General features: G+C 35.7%; 3 protein-coding genes across 3 annotated transcripts in view; 1 reads left to right on the plus strand and 2 right to left on the minus strand.

Moving 5' to 3' along the window:
- The window catches only part of LOC101242898 (C3a anaphylatoxin chemotactic receptor-like), a 6,499-nt gene extending 2,810 nt beyond the window's left edge, over positions 1-3,689 (plus strand). Inside the window, exons 4-8 of the mRNA XM_004226170.4 lie at positions 930-1,148; positions 1,908-2,224; positions 2,462-2,612; positions 2,685-2,878; positions 3,265-3,689. Of these exons, the coding sequence (XP_004226218.2) occupies positions 930-1,148; positions 1,908-2,224; positions 2,462-2,612; positions 2,685-2,878; positions 3,265-3,493 (1,110 nt within the window). The 3' untranslated portion in view covers positions 3,494-3,689. The remainder of the gene's footprint in view (positions 1-929; positions 1,149-1,907; positions 2,225-2,461; positions 2,613-2,684; positions 2,879-3,264) is intronic.
- Positions 3,690-3,921: 232 nt separating this feature from the next.
- On the minus strand, positions 3,922-13,732 carry LOC100182054 (constitutive coactivator of PPAR-gamma-like protein 1). The gene is made up of 19 exons (XM_002124919.5): positions 13,491-13,732; positions 12,947-13,079; positions 12,428-12,543; positions 11,990-12,109; positions 11,435-11,731; positions 10,423-10,530; positions 10,106-10,247; positions 9,504-9,616; positions 9,064-9,171; positions 8,443-8,622; positions 8,009-8,149; positions 7,502-7,597; positions 6,820-6,974; positions 6,421-6,549; positions 5,883-6,072; positions 5,474-5,580; positions 5,102-5,257; positions 4,630-4,672; positions 3,922-4,276 (listed from the first exon to the last, which is right to left on the minus strand). Exons 1-19 carry the CDS (start codon positions 13,626-13,628, stop codon positions 4,241-4,243), a joined length of 2,508 nt encoding a protein of 835 aa, XP_002124955.1. The 5' UTR covers positions 13,629-13,732; the 3' UTR covers positions 3,922-4,240.
- On the minus strand, positions 13,691-15,009 carry LOC100183625 (EEF1A lysine methyltransferase 4-like). The gene has a single exon (XM_026835199.1). The coding sequence runs from the start codon at positions 14,950-14,952 to the stop codon at positions 14,203-14,205; it is 750 nt and encodes a 249-aa protein (XP_026691000.1). The 5' UTR covers positions 14,953-15,009; the 3' UTR covers positions 13,691-14,202.
- Positions 15,010-15,552: the final 543 nt, after the last annotated feature.

Raw genomic sequence — 15,552 nt, forward strand, 5'->3', positions numbered from 1 at the left:
AGGCCACGGTTTGTAATTCTTTGAATGTTTTTTGTTTATTACCAAATGGGACGAATCATATAATCAAAAGGTGTCCCATCACCCCCATCCTTATATTGTTTTTATCTTTAAATTTAATCCCCTGAATTAACAGGTACATTCTGCAACTTGCAATTGCCGACACTTTGTTTCTGCTGATGCTGCCCTTTACCGCCTCTAGCGAGCTAAGCGGAGAATGGTCCTATGGGATTGTCATGTGCAAAATAAAGGAAGCAATTCTTTTCATAAACTACTATGCCAGCATATACTTCTTGGTGGTGGGTATTTGGTTCGTGCATAGCCATAAAGCGTGATAGTTTACACGTATTCGTCTAGGTCTGAGTTAATTTCCGAAAATCATAAATGTTTTAATTGCCACGACTTTTGCATTAAAGGACGATTTGATTACTCAATTGGTCCACAGTAGACTTGCGACTTTTCTAAAAAATTGCATACATGAATTTCGGTGTAAAGAAGCTAAAGTACTGTTGGGTAAAATGGGACACTTTTAGCACAGCAGAATATAAATATCCTGGTCGTGTTTTAAACAATGACCAACGGTCTATAGGATTCGTGCTGTCACTGTTTTATAATTCTTTGAATGTTCTTTATTTACTACCAAATGGGACAAGAAAATAGATTGAAAAAGTATCCCATCCTCCCCCACCCTACATAATAACATTCACACAAAAAACTGTGATGAATCCCGCGAATCCAGTCCTGACCTAGCTCTTAAAAAGGTAAACAAAAATGATGGCCTCACTTTATAACGTTTTGAGTTATGTGCAGTGTTGTTATTTACAGCGTGGTATGACTTTAGCATAGTGTATTAACGATTACATAAAGTTTGACACATTCCAAACGAAATAACATTCAGAAGCATTTAATCATTTCAAATTCCACTATTTTAGATCATGAGTTTTGACCGATATCTCGCTGTTACAAAAGCATTTTCGTCTTCTGACTTGGTAGTGGCTCTTCGAGGACCTCGCGCGGCTGGAATTATCACCGCAATCGGCTGGGTTATCAGCGTGGGGATTTCGTCCCCTCTTTTTATTTATAGCACCGTGGGCAAATGTAATGTCTGTGCTTATAAATTCCCGCTGACAAAGGTTGAAAATTCTACTATGGTAAGTTACGTGGCAAAGTGGTTACCGCACCTGCCTCTATAACCCACATATATTAATGGGTTCGAGGCTTGTCGCTTCCACCATTGTGTACATATGCGTCCTTGGGCAAGACACTTAATGACAATTGCTTCAACTCAGTGGTCACTAATAGGTTGTCCAAATTATCAACCATATACATATAAAATGCCCGAAAAAATAATCACCCACAAAGTAACATATGAATATAGTAACTCATAAACTGGCAAGAGGTGTATGAAACAGAACAGCCGTGTTACAACGACTGTCATTTTCCGCCATGCGAGGACAAACTAAGTTACCTTCATTTATTATAACATTGTGTCAACTCATGGTCATATTTTGGTGTAAACTGTTTAGGATAAGCAGCGCGCCGTATAAATACGAGTATTTCTCTGTTACCATAAACAGCAAAAGGCTTCTCCGAAAAAGCAATCTCAAACTAAACCTACGAAATCGTATACAGATTAAAATAAATGAGTTAATCTGGTAGTATTAATACTGACTGTCGTAGCCTATTGGCATTAAAATTGACTGACAACATTTGAGTAAAGTTAAATATACGTGGTAGCTCATAAGCTGGCACGAGGTGTATAAAACAGAACACCCGTGTTGTAACAACTGTCGTTTTCCGGCCATGCAAGGATAAAGCAAGTTACATTCACTCATTTATTTATTTAAATAATTCATTTATTCCAGTATCCATCACATTTCTATTATTCAAGGCAGTTGTTTCTGTTACAGATGTACGGAGACTTGTACGCACAAATGGGCGATGCTGGAGACCCAATGACATTTCTTGGGGCTGCGGCAAACGGGTCAGCTGTTGTACCTGACCCAATCAATGAGACTTCTATTTTTGAAGACGAAGATTTTAACCATCAATATTTTGTGGACCTTGCGGAACAGTACGGTTACAACAACTACCCAGCAGTGGTTAATCCAGCTGCATCGACTGGCGTTAACTTGAATCACTCGACAGAAGAATTTCAAGACTTTGAAAATTTTGATGAAAACATAATACCCAACACTTTGATTAAAAATATGGACCATACTTGCAAGTAAGATATTATTGAATTGGTAGATAAAACACGGGTTGACATAACTTTTACCGGTTTTGTTGACTGGTAGCTTTTACCTACATAATAACGTATTTAAGTAAATAACCAAAAAGTTACCTACGTGGTAAAACACAAACAGGCACGAGGTGTATATAAAACAGAATACCCGTGTTATAACGACTGTCGTTGCCCCATCACCTGAGAATAATTCAAGTTTATTTATTCATTTTCAATCAGGCATTCTCCAAATCAATACTACTTTACGTGGCTTAAAGTGAACGTAAGTTTGTTTTTCTGCTTCCCCTTGCTAGCTATGTGTTGCTTTTACGGCCTCATCATAAGAGCAATTGTGACGACACAGGCAGGTGCAGGCAGAAACGAAGTTCAGGTAATTTTAGTTTGCTACAACTTTTTTTCTACTTTTACCTAAGTTTATAAAAAATCTACTTATATATTTCAGAAATATAGAAATCGTGTGACCGTTATTGTGCTGGCTTTAATCTGTCTGTTTTTGGTGAGCTGGCTCCCATGGTATACAGTACAGCTTGCTCTAATGAACGGCATTTCACTTTCAAACTCGGAATGCAAAAGACTCACGTATGCTGTACGGCTGATAGCTTACCTGAACAGCACTTTAAATCCATACTTTTACGGGTAAGTTAGTAGATAAAGTACAGTGAGGAAGATGGAACACCTTTTCATTCTATTTTCTCGTCCCATTTGGTAGTAAACAAAGAATATTCAAATAATTATAAAACCGTGTTCAAACGACTCTCACAGGCCACTGCTATAGGTTTAAAACACGATTAGGATATTTGGTTATTATGTGCTAAAGGTGTCCCGTCTTCTCCAACCCTACTATGTCTATATCACCCACGAAGTAAAAAATATATGTCTATAGTCACCCACCAAGTGAAAAAAATATATTTATAGTAACATTCCTGCTATAGTGGCGCACGTTTTCGGGCCACGTTAGGACAAAGCAAGTTATAGTCATTGCATTCCCAATATAAAGAGACTTATTTTGACTTCTTTTCTAGAACCCTTGGCGGACGTTTTGCAGAGCGGTTAAGAAAAGCTAGGAGCAAACTTGGTTTTGTCTACACCTTATCAATTACAAGTGATACGAGGCGACGAGCACGAAGCTGGAATAATAGTGCGCGTATGGCTAACGGCTTGAAAGACCAAGATGCGCCAAGCGGTCGTCTTCATATTGTGGAGAACGGAAAACTTAGCATGGGGCAGAGGACAGAACGAACTGCAGTCTGAACTACGGTGACGTAGGACAATGCAAAACATTGCTGTAACTCGCAGTAATCTTAAAATTCAAACGCGCAAATTTCGCATTTTTAAAAGTCAGATCGTTTTGCCTTCGCTTCGAATTGTACCTGCCTGTTTTACATTCATGACGATTACTTGATTATACCTTTGTGTAAATGTCTTCAATAAAAGCAGCTGCAACGTCTATTGTTAGTGAAACTGTAAAAAAGGAAATGTGAACTGAGGAGGGTTCATCCGACAGCTTTGTGATAAAACAAATTGCGGTCAATTCTGATAAGCTGGCACGAGGTGTATCAAACAGAACGCCCGTATTTCGACTGTCGTTTTCCGGCCACGCGAGGATAAATCAAGTTACATTTAAGCTCGCGTGCTATTTAAAATAGTTGTACTGTCCGATACAGTAGTTGTACTGTTTATACTTTTCCAGTGGCAGTATTTATTATGTGCAACATACAGTTAGCAGTTTCTTCATTACACCCGGGAACCTGTAATGAAAAAGCAACTCGAACGAGGCGTCGACCAAGCTATGTCCGTACACGATGCAAAGATACCACAAGCTTCTTCAAAGTACAAAGCGGAGAATCAAAATTAGGAAACGCAGTGAAAAATAAGCAATGCAAAGAAAAAGCAGAAATAAACGAACAGAAACGGCTACAGTCGGAACTTAGCAGAATTCAAAGAAAAAGGTAAAAGTTTGATGTCATAGGCCTTCCACAGTAGCTGTGTATCAGGTGTCTATTGACTGCTCATGGTCGTACCTCTTCCACGGCCCTTAAAAGGGAAAAATAACGTCTGATAAGGTAGGGGTATAACATTGCTGTTATAGGCATTTGTATGGTCAAAATTGGGGAAGACATTTAGCACATAATATCCAAATATCATGATCGTGTTTTAATAACAAAGGTCTATGGGGGTCGTGAGGATGCCGTTGTATAACTTTTTAATTTTTTTTTGTTTACTGTCAAACGGGACGAGAAAATAGAAAGAGAAAAAGTCCTATTTTTTTCACCATTCTATAGAACTTCTGATAAAGAATAAATAAACAGTAAAAAATATGTCTAGGATATTACCGATAGCAAATTACTGTTAATTTGGGTCAAAACCGTGATGAAAAAACTACTTACTGAGCTGTGTGCTGGAAAGGGTGGCCGAATACTAAAGCTGCCACTGTAAAGAAATAATTTAATATTTCAATGTTAACACTGTAGAGAAAATTAAGCAACTAGTCGGTAGCGGTCACACCTTTTATTCAAATAAGTTCTGTACTGTTTTATTCATTGCGAGTTATTGTTGTTTTACCATTACTTTTATAACACAGTGATTGGAGCGTCTGATCTCGTCGCTGCTACTGTTGTGGGTTTTATGTATTCTTGAGCAAGACACTTAACAGTAACTTCTCCTACCCAGTAGTTACTAATGGGTTGTCAAAATTGTCTGTCAGCCATACATAAAAAATATACCCACAAAGTAACATACTTGGTAACTCGTAAGCTGACATGAGGTGTATGAAACAGAAAACACCACAAAATTACATACAAGGTAACTCTGTGACCGAAAACACAAAATAAACTCATTCATTCAACTAAAATATGTCACCTTGACCCAGCTCGAACCTGCACCCCTGCGTTGTAATATCTCGGATTTTTGTTTGCTGGCCAGCTTCCCATAGGTGTTGGGCCACGCGATCGATTAATGGGCGAATAAAACCGTGCTTGGTGTGCAGACACCTTGGAGAAGTGTGTCATCTGTGGTCTAAAGAGAGTTTTATTACTAGTACTATACTGAGATATTTAAAATTTTAAATTAAATGAATAAAGAAAACTTATTTTTTTTGGACAACCCATTAGTGACCACTGGGTTAAAGCAAAAAAAAAATGCTGTAACCAATAGTAACCACGACGGACTAACTTTAATCATTAGAATGCCACCCCTGGTTTGTTAAATGTTATAAAAATATGGGTAAATTACCTTGGCCCCATGTTAAGAGGGGGTAACGACTGGGTGACGGACACAGGTACAGAACAACCTTCTAATATAGCTTGTCTCATTCTTTCAACTCTTGCAACGTGGTCTACCTACAAGTAGCTTCAATTAAAAATTTAAAACATAATGGTGCTTATACTACTTCTAATCCAGAGGTTATGGATTCAAGGTTCGTTGTTGCTACTATTGTGGGTGTATGTGTCCTTAGGCAAGACACTTTGCTTCAACTCACTAATGGGTTGTCTGAATTAAAAAAATTACCCACAAAGTTAAGTGGTAACTCGTAAGCTGGCAGGAGGTGTAGGAAACAGAACACCCGTATTATATAACGACTGTCATTTTTTTTCGACCACACAAAGGTAAAGTAAGTTACATTCATATCATTCAAACTTGCCTTTCCATCACATAGTTGTACAAGGTTTGCCCCTTCTTGCAAACTGAGAAATAATTTATGCTGGAAAACCCTGCCATCAAAATACATCCATGGGGCAGCATACTTAGCAGGTATAGGTTCCCCACAAGCAGAATTCGCAAATAGAACCATATCCACACCACGCATAAACATAGACGCCAGCTCAATGCCCCTGTAATAAAAAATAATTTTTATGGTATTTTATGTAAAAATTCTAAAATTAAAAAAAGGAGAAAATTTGAATGTGGTGGGGAATTAAATACATGAAACAAGAAATAATTGTTTTTTTGAAAAGACATTTGTAAAAAAAAAGATTTATTTGAATACAAACCTATATATATGATACAGTCTTTATTTTTCGAAAGTTTTAGCACAAAAAGTTAAACCAAATTTTTTTGCGTGGGTGTATACCTTTTTTTATTCATAAAAAGAACAAGAAAACACATTTGTGTGAATTAGACTTGAAAAATTAATTAAGCTTGAACAATTTTAACAAAAAAAATCTGAAATTTTTTTTGACCTTGGGGTAAGATGGGGCGCTTCTTTTTCCTCATACGGGTCAAATAGAAGCACAGAAACACTGGTTGCAAGAAACGCATCAATTTCATGTCGGTGTAAAACACATGATGATGGGAATTGAATTAAGTACCTGTAGTTAAATGTTACAACTACTATATGCATCAAATCAATAAAGAAAGTAGAAGTTATTAATTTCACAAATTTGCCAAACTTTCATTAATTTATGTTGTTTTAAATTTAATATACTATTTTCAAAGAAAGTAGAAAATTTATATTTAATGAATTTGAAAACCACTAAAAAAAAACGTTTTTTTTATGGATAGACATGCTCAAATGTAGTCTAAAGGTACCACCAAAGTTTTGTAACTTTACATACGTATGTACTTTATATAACACTAACCTTAATAGGCAGCATAGCACCAATGTATGGTGTGGAACAAAATGTGGGTTAAGCATGCTTGGTGTATCAGAATGTAGACAAGATAAAAATGCTCGCATACGCCGGTTCTTGTCCACTGGTTCAGTACCAAACCAAAGGCTTGTCAAAGCTGGGACCTGGTGTAACGAAATGCATTATGAAATAGGCGCCGTAGCAAAGTGGTTAGCGTGTCTGTTTGTAACCCAGAGGTAATGGGTTCAAGGCATGTCGCTGCTACCATTGTAAGCAGATGTGTTCTTGGGAAAAACACTTAATGGCAATTGAAAATTAATCTTAAATTAAAAGATTTTTGTACCCATTTTTCAGGGTAACTTACTACATCAATTCTTGTCAAAAATTGTGCACTACAATATTTTCTTTATAACATAATTAATATATGCTAGTCAAATGATATGTGCAAAGTGCTTGCAACGCAACCAAAGGACACTGGGTTCGATGCTCAATTCAGATAGGCGTGTGTATCCTTTGGCAAAACACTTAATGAAAATGGCTTCAATTCTATTGCCAATAATTAGCTTTAGCAACATTAGTATCAGACCAAAAAAACAACTCTGGTCTAAATCTTAAGGACCATTGTGTGCCACACTGTAGGACCTTGCTTATACAAAACGGAAAGCACAAATACTGTATATTATGACATCACCTGCCAATCATCAAAAGGAAGAGGTGGAACCAACTCGGGCGTCCAGGTTGTTTTGTTACGAGCGCCACACCATTCTTTTATTATAATAGGACGCACCTGGTAAAGTTAAAATTAAAAAAAACAAGTATATTACAATTATGAAAAATGGTCTACTAGATTTGTTGCATATGCAGAGATATACAAGTTACAAGGTTGCAACTAAAAAAATAACAACTAAACAAAATTGTTTTTTGTATCCTATTAGTGACTTTAAAAAAGTAAAAATTTGCACTTTTCATGTTAAAAGTATGGGCTATGCCTGTGATAGTTATCCAATCATATAATTATACACATATATGTATATATATATAGCCTTTAAAACAAATTTGACAGGTGACCTCAAACTATCACTTACAAATTTTGTTATACACCATATGTCACTTGAATATAAATTGCTTTTTTTTTGCATTGACAAATTACGAAGAATTTATTTATCATTTTGGAATTTTAATAATTTCAGTTTATTACTTGATTAGTGGTTCGCATGATACTTGATATGGAGAATAGAATTCCATAAATGTGTTGTCTGATTGGTCTAAATATGTGAGCAAGAGGTGGAATGGATTGGTTGGAGTCGTCTTCAAGCGATACATCAAGCTTAATTTCGCCCTGGTGAAATAAAAACAGGCTAAAAATTTGTAAGGTGTAGAAAGCAATGGAATTTACTATGCACTAATTCTATATACATAATTCTCGTTGCTACCATTGTGGGGCTATGTGTATTTGGGCAGGACACTTAACAGCAGTTGCTCCAACCCAGTGGTCACTTATTGTCTAAATTACCAGCCACACATAAAAAAATTCCCCCACAAAGTAACATACTTGGTAGCTCATAAGCTGGCACGAGGTGTATTTTCCGTTTACGCAGGCATAAAGAAAGTTACATTCATTCGTCCATGTACCTGTGTAAGTGTTTGATATACATAGGGATGCATGAGTGACATTTTGTGTCTCTTCAAAGTTACATCAATCACTTTATCGGGTAGTTTAGGTAAAGGTGGGGTGACAATCTCACTGTATGATTTATCCATAGAAGAATTGCTGGGAATTGGGTTTTCTTCTATTGGTGAGGGTGGTCTTACCTGTTTGGAATGAAACTTTGTAAATATATGTATATAGTAGGGTGGGGGAAGATTGGACAATTTTCTATTAGATTTTTTGTCCCATTTTGCAGTAAATAAAGAACAATCAAAGAATTATAAAACCGTATCCTCACAACTCCATAGACCATTGTTTATTGTTAAAAATCGATCAAGATATTTGGATATTATGTGTTAAAGGTGTCCCATATCCCCCCATCCTATTGTATTTAAATTACAGATTAGTAGTGGTTTAAAACTTTGTCAACAAAAACAACTTAGCAATAACAGTATCCCTACAATTTTACATACTGTAGTAACTGGTAAGCTGGCTTGAGGTGTATCAACACCTGTGTTAAATCACTGTATTTTTCTGGCCATGTGAGAACAGAATTACGTTCACTCATTCAGTTTTTCTTTAAAAAATAGCTATATTTTACAAACCGATTTCTCTGTAGGTGTTTCTACTTTGTCAAGTAACAGCTTATTTTCTAAATTTAAGGCAAGAGCATCAATTGCATCATTAGCTTTTACAATGTCAAAATTTTCCTCCTACAAAAATAAAACAGTACGTTTAGCTATGATGGAACATTGTTCGATTTAAAAAAAACTTAAGCTGGCACGTGGTGTATGGAACAGAACACTGGCCAGGCGAAGATAAAGCAAGGTATATTCATACAAGTACCGTATAAAATTATTTACAAGTAAAATCTATAATTCAATCAATGTGTTTTGAAATGCCTCAGTCTATTAAATGCAGTAATGCACCACAGGATGAAGCCATTGTTGTGGTAATTGCTGAATTGCTGCCACATTTTCACTTCCCCTATTTAATAAACGCATATAAAAAAATGCATGAAGTGGAATTCATACACTGCGGTTACCTTAACTGAATTTTCTTGTATAGTTGAAACTTCACTTCCGCTGCTTACAGAGCCTGATGTATTTAAAGATGATATTTCAACCAAGTCTTCCTTTTCATGACTATCACTGATACCTGGGTAAAAAAATAAACGTCGTCTTTACTTGCACAAAGTGGGAGAATAAATGTAACTTATTTAATCAAGGCAAGGAAACAGCAAACAATAGAACATTGGTGTACTGTATATGTAACTTTGTGCAAAACTATTTTGGAAGAATTTTTTCGCTACTTTTAATATACTATGGCCAAAAATTTAGACAACCAATAATGGACTACTAGGTTGTAGCAATTGCCATTAAGTGTCTGTGTCTTTGGGTAAGACACTTAACGACAATGCCTCCAACCCAGTGGTCACTAATGGGTTGTCCAAAACGTCAGCCATACATAAAAACACAAAAAATTACATACTTAGTAACTCTTAGTGGGCATAAATGGTAAGGTTGTTACATACGTGGTAACTCGATCGAAAGCTGGCACAAGGTGTATGAAACAGAACTACTGTGTTATTACGACTGTCATTCCCCTACCACGCAAGTTTAAAAAAGTTACATTCATTTTACTTACTATTTACTGCGGAGGTAGACTGTTCCTTCAAGCTCTCCATAAACCTCCCACCATTTCTAGTTGCAGATTGATAATAATAAACAGACTCCTTCAACCTCTTTGTTTTGTCGGTAAAATTTTTGGAGCAACGCTTAAACACAACCTGGAAAAGAAATCTATTTAAAAGCCACAAGCTGTGGGACCTCAACCACATAGAAAATATTATATTAGGTGTTTTGTTCAGATAATAAGCCAACTCTGACCTACATCTCAAATCCCATGGCTTGCCACACTCTGTAGGACCTCACCCACATAGAATACAAATAATGTGAGATTACCTTAGCAACAGAATCCAGGTCTGTAGGGGTTGATAACTTGTTAATATAATCGGCAACAGCAGGAACAATCTTTGAGACTTCGGGCAGTACCAGCTTGTTTATGCTTGTCTGTATGCAAGGAAAGTAAATAATTAAACAGGGTGGCAAAACTTTAAAACGCCATGGTTAAATATTTGAAAGGTAGCTGGGTTTTTGCCTAATTCAATTTCGGTGAGGCATAGAGTATAAAACATTTTTTGTGAGACTTTTAAGGGGGCATACTAAAGAAAAATATTTTTGAAACTTTTGTGGAACCTTTAGATCACATTTGTGCATATCTAATCTATACAAAGTTTTTTATTTTTTTTAGTATGCCTCTTTAAAGTTTACCTAAACGATTATCTAAAAACTTCACCATTTTACTGATTAGATGAAATTAAATAAATAAATTACAAAAAAACTTCAAAAAATGATCAAAACTCATATTTTTGAGTGATTATTATGGTCTTAACCACTTCAAAAAAAAAAACAACTTCAAAATAAACAAGTTTAAAACAACTGGAATTCACTTGCGGCTATACTAGCACTTCAGTTGCAATTGAAAAAATTCGGTGTCAACCAACAACCAATAGACCGGCGCTTGACTTGATTTCAGGCAGACTTACAAAGGAATTGTCATCAAACTATAGCCTGGATGTGTAACACCATTTTCACAGCTTTTAAACATGAAGTGGTGCTTATGGGCATTTATATTGATTTGATTGTATGTGTAAAAGGAATTAGACATTACTAACATGCAGTTTATGTGGTGTATTATATAATTTAAAACGAAGATAAAAAATCTTTTAAAAACCTTTTTTTAGATGAGGGACACATAATTTTAAACAAAAATCTTTACAAAACATAGGAAAAATTAAAAAAACAAAACACTTTTATGTAAGAAAAAAAGTTTTTTTTTGCTTTATTTAAATAGGTTACACACTGCATTCTTAAATTGTGATTGTGAGTCACAATTTGTAACCCATATTCTTACCTCTGTAGTAGTATCATCAGATGTTGGGTTCACGAGTCCCATTAAAAATGCAGCCACCTCCTCAGGCTTTAAAATATGGTTACCCAGCAAAGTAACAAGCAATGGAAAATGATGTGCAGGCAATGAGAGATGTTTGGAAAGTTCATCGAGTTGAAATTGAACAGTCGAGATGCAGTAGGAATACCGGGAGAGTTTAAGAAGTTGGGAAGAGAAGTAACGGGGTGGGTCAAACGCAACGTAATCGCCAGATTGGCCCAATATACCATGGAATGCATTACCACGACAGTATGCTATGATCTGAAAGAAAAAGATGTCCTGGTAGAATGAATGAATGTAGCTTGCTTTATTCTCAAATGTGCTCAGGAAACGACAGTTGTTATTGCATGGGTGTTCCGTTTCATACACCTCGTGCCAGCTTACGAGTTACCATGTATGTTACTTTGTAGGTAATTATTTTTTCATGTTTTAATTTGCCAAAAATACCCAGGTAGTTACTGGGACTAAATTTTAGTTACTTTTCTGCCATTAAAAAACACGCAACAAAAAAGCAAATACCTCTCTATGGTGGTCGTTGATGCTCTGACACACTTGTACACCACAAGCAATGAATGCTGTTCGTATACAATGAGTGATGCATGGAGGGGGGGTGAACCAAACCTTGGGTGGTGGAGTTCCCTGTATAGAAACAATTCCAGTTAGATTTCCTACTTTCCTAGTAAACAATACCATTAGGAAACACATTTATCGCCAATTTTTTTAGAAAGTAGAAAAGTCAGGGATATTTAGACAAGCAGTCTTTTAATACAAATGTGATGCCATGGTTACAGATTATTGCAGAGCAAAAATTTCAGGGAAGGCCTGCCTACCATGCAACCCCAGTTTTGGTGCATATGGCCATTACGCAATGACAAATACTATAATTATAAACAGAAACTTGAAAGGGCTGGCTTTATTTACAAGAATTTTGGTAGCTGGCACCTAAAATTGCCTCACCCTCTTATAAGTATGGTTTATGATTTTTCGGATATTTTCTTTCAGTTTGTTTTGGTTTTTGGTCCATTCTGTAATTCTCTGCTTTTCCAATGCTCCGTTGAAAAATATGGTGAATTCTGCAACAGCATAATAGTCAAGCAGTGCATGGCACAGTGACTTTAGAATGCAAAATACAAGTTGAGAATTGAATACAGTTAGCCCCTATGTCGATTTTAGGTAAAAAAAGTCAGAAAGTTTTACACCTTAACCATAGGTGCGGATTTGGTGCTGTTATGATTATCGGTATTGACATATTTTAACGAACATAAACAAAGTTTGTGCGCAGTAATAACGACATCCTCTTTTGGTCGAAAGTAATTCCTTACGCATTATTAGTCTAGAAAAAATCAAAGGTATGCCGGGCAACCTTGCAACCCCGTAACTTTACGCCAGTGAACTGCCCACCCTGCCACGCCAGGTTCGGTGCCTTTTTGGATGTCAAAATTTTTTGATTCAACATAAAACTGAAATAGCACTGACCTATGTTAGATCTTTCAGCAGCCATACAAAAGCATTTTATGAAGTGATACATCTGGTTCCATTGTCCACCACACACCCAGTCAGTATAGGATCCTCCATATAGACGATGCAAGCAACTTTCAGCATCAATTACCTTTAAAATAATAAGAAATCAAATCAATAAGCAAAAACACACACATATATATATATATATAAATAATATATATAGAAGGGTGGGAGAAGATGGGACTCCTATTTATTCTATTTTCTTATCCCACTTGGTAAACAAAACCATTCAAAGAATTATAAACAATATCATAGAAAAATTATAATATGTAAATAATTATATTTATATTGTATTACTTCTGCTACCAGGCATATAGTAAATAATCCTTTAGCGGCTCATCTGGAATAAAAACATTAGTATATTTCTGATATGACTAAATACATTCAGAAAAAAATAAAAATATGCACGTAATATACAAATGTTCACAGTCTGCATGCAAATTATATTTACAAAAACAGTGTTGGTCGCACAGTTACATACATACTCGCATACACTTACCAAATACAAAGTTTCAATATGATTAAAAGCATTTCTTCCATTGATTTGTTTCCGCCAAGCAGAGTGCCCGAGGTCCACATTCAAACAAGCATTTGGGCAAAATTTTTCAATAAATTCTTGCAGGTCATGTGCTCCCATGGTTTATAAAGCAATGCAGCGGCTGGCAGAAATAAAATTAAACCATATCGAACTCCTCACACCTACAGTAAAAGAAATTGGCCATTGCCTTTAAGATTTTTTCCGGATAACTTTTTTGCCAAGCAAATTTTCCGTAAATGTAATAAATAGGTATTAAAAAGGTAAATATATTATAAGCACCATAGCTGAGAGGGGGAAAGTATTTGCACCCAAACCCAAAGGTACCCGGTTTGATGCTTGATGCTGCTACCATTATGGGTGTATGTACTTAGGCAAGATACAATTTCCCCAAACAAGTGGTCCTATCGATTGTCTAAATTGTCAGCAAAAAAACAATCACTCACAAAGTTACATATGTGTAACTCGTAAGCAGGCACAAGGTGTATGAAACAAGTCACTAGCACTATTAAGACTGTTGCTGTGCAAGAATAAATAAGTTTCATTCATAAACCAATCTATAAAAACAACATTTCATTTAACAGGTTTTATCAATAAAAAGCACTTAAAATTTAAAACTGTATAATTGCAATGCCAAATGAATGCAATTTTTTGTGAAGCAAAAATAATAACAGTATCATATTTGAATGTTAGATAAAAAGTCACCATTTGTGTCTTCTTCAAAAAATTCATTGGGAATATCATTAATTTTAGGGTTTAGAAAATCATTTCTAGATTTTATATTAACTATTTCTAACTGTTTATCTGAATCTGACAGTTGTTTCCCTTTTTCCATAACATAAACAAAATACTGCAGGCACCCGCCCTCCCCAATAGAAAATGTTTGTACATTCCAACCAAAAATGCTTCTCACGTACAGTTTTTTCCGAAAAAGCGGTTGCGCGAAAGTGATAGATACAAACCGGCCTCCGTTCACCAAAACTCTCGAAACATTCGTCAAAACTACTTCAATTGCATCGAATGCCTTTTCACAAAGGTGTCCAAACCCACTTTGATCTGTTAAAATAGCATCTAATGTCCCTTTGTCTATAACAAGGTCAAAACTCGCATCCCCAAACTTAAGATCCATTATATCCATAACCAGCCATTTCATTTCCGCCAAATCTTTACACTTTGCTTCCATTTTTTCGATACAAATATGCGAATAATCGATATTTACAATGTTCCTATAGCCATCTTTATACAAATGTTCACTAAATGGGCTATTTCCGCAGCCTAGCATTAAAATCCTATCTTGTGTATTCATGTGATTTTTTAAGACACTTTTAAAGTCGTCATAGCCTTTAAACCAGTCATAAGACTCTTCAGTTTCATAGCGTTCATCCCAATACTCTTTTTCCTTATACTGAGTGTTCTTTTTGGCCATTGCAAGATTGATTTTTCACTTTTGTCTGCAGACCAAATAAAATACCTCTGCAGTATAAAAGACAGGTTTAAAAAAATAGTCCAGTCTGCAGATAATGGCAGGTGTACGGGCGATTTTGTTTACAAACTTTTGGTTCTGCATGTCATAATTTGTCCTATGCACGCCAAATAATTAAACAATGAACCAAATCTGTATTAAATTATGTAGAAAATCCCAATGTGATTGAAAATGTATGTGCTTTGCACGTCGATGTTTAATGATAGCACACCAAAAATAACTGTCTTGGAGGGACGAGATCTCGTCAGGAAATGCCATATTCTGCAGACTGACCAATAGTATTGCATGGATACCATTAGCACACTGTAAATAGCATACAGCACAATTTAACTTAATTATCTTCATATAAGAAGCAATGACAAACTTTGTAAGTGTTCTGTTTCATAAGAGTTTTGCCCTCTTAGAGCTACCATGCACTATTGTGTAACTTTGTGGGTTATTATTTTGTTTTAGAATTTTATTATGTATGACTGACAATTTAGACAACCGGTAAAGGTCCATTTGTTTGGAGAAAAACTTTTTCCCTAATATACAGTTGCATTA

The sequence above is a fragment of the Ciona intestinalis genome, chromosome 7 (genome assembly GCF_000224145.3).
Source record: "Ciona intestinalis chromosome 7, KH, whole genome shotgun sequence".
Taxonomy (NCBI): domain Eukaryota; kingdom Metazoa; phylum Chordata; class Ascidiacea; order Phlebobranchia; family Cionidae; genus Ciona; species Ciona intestinalis.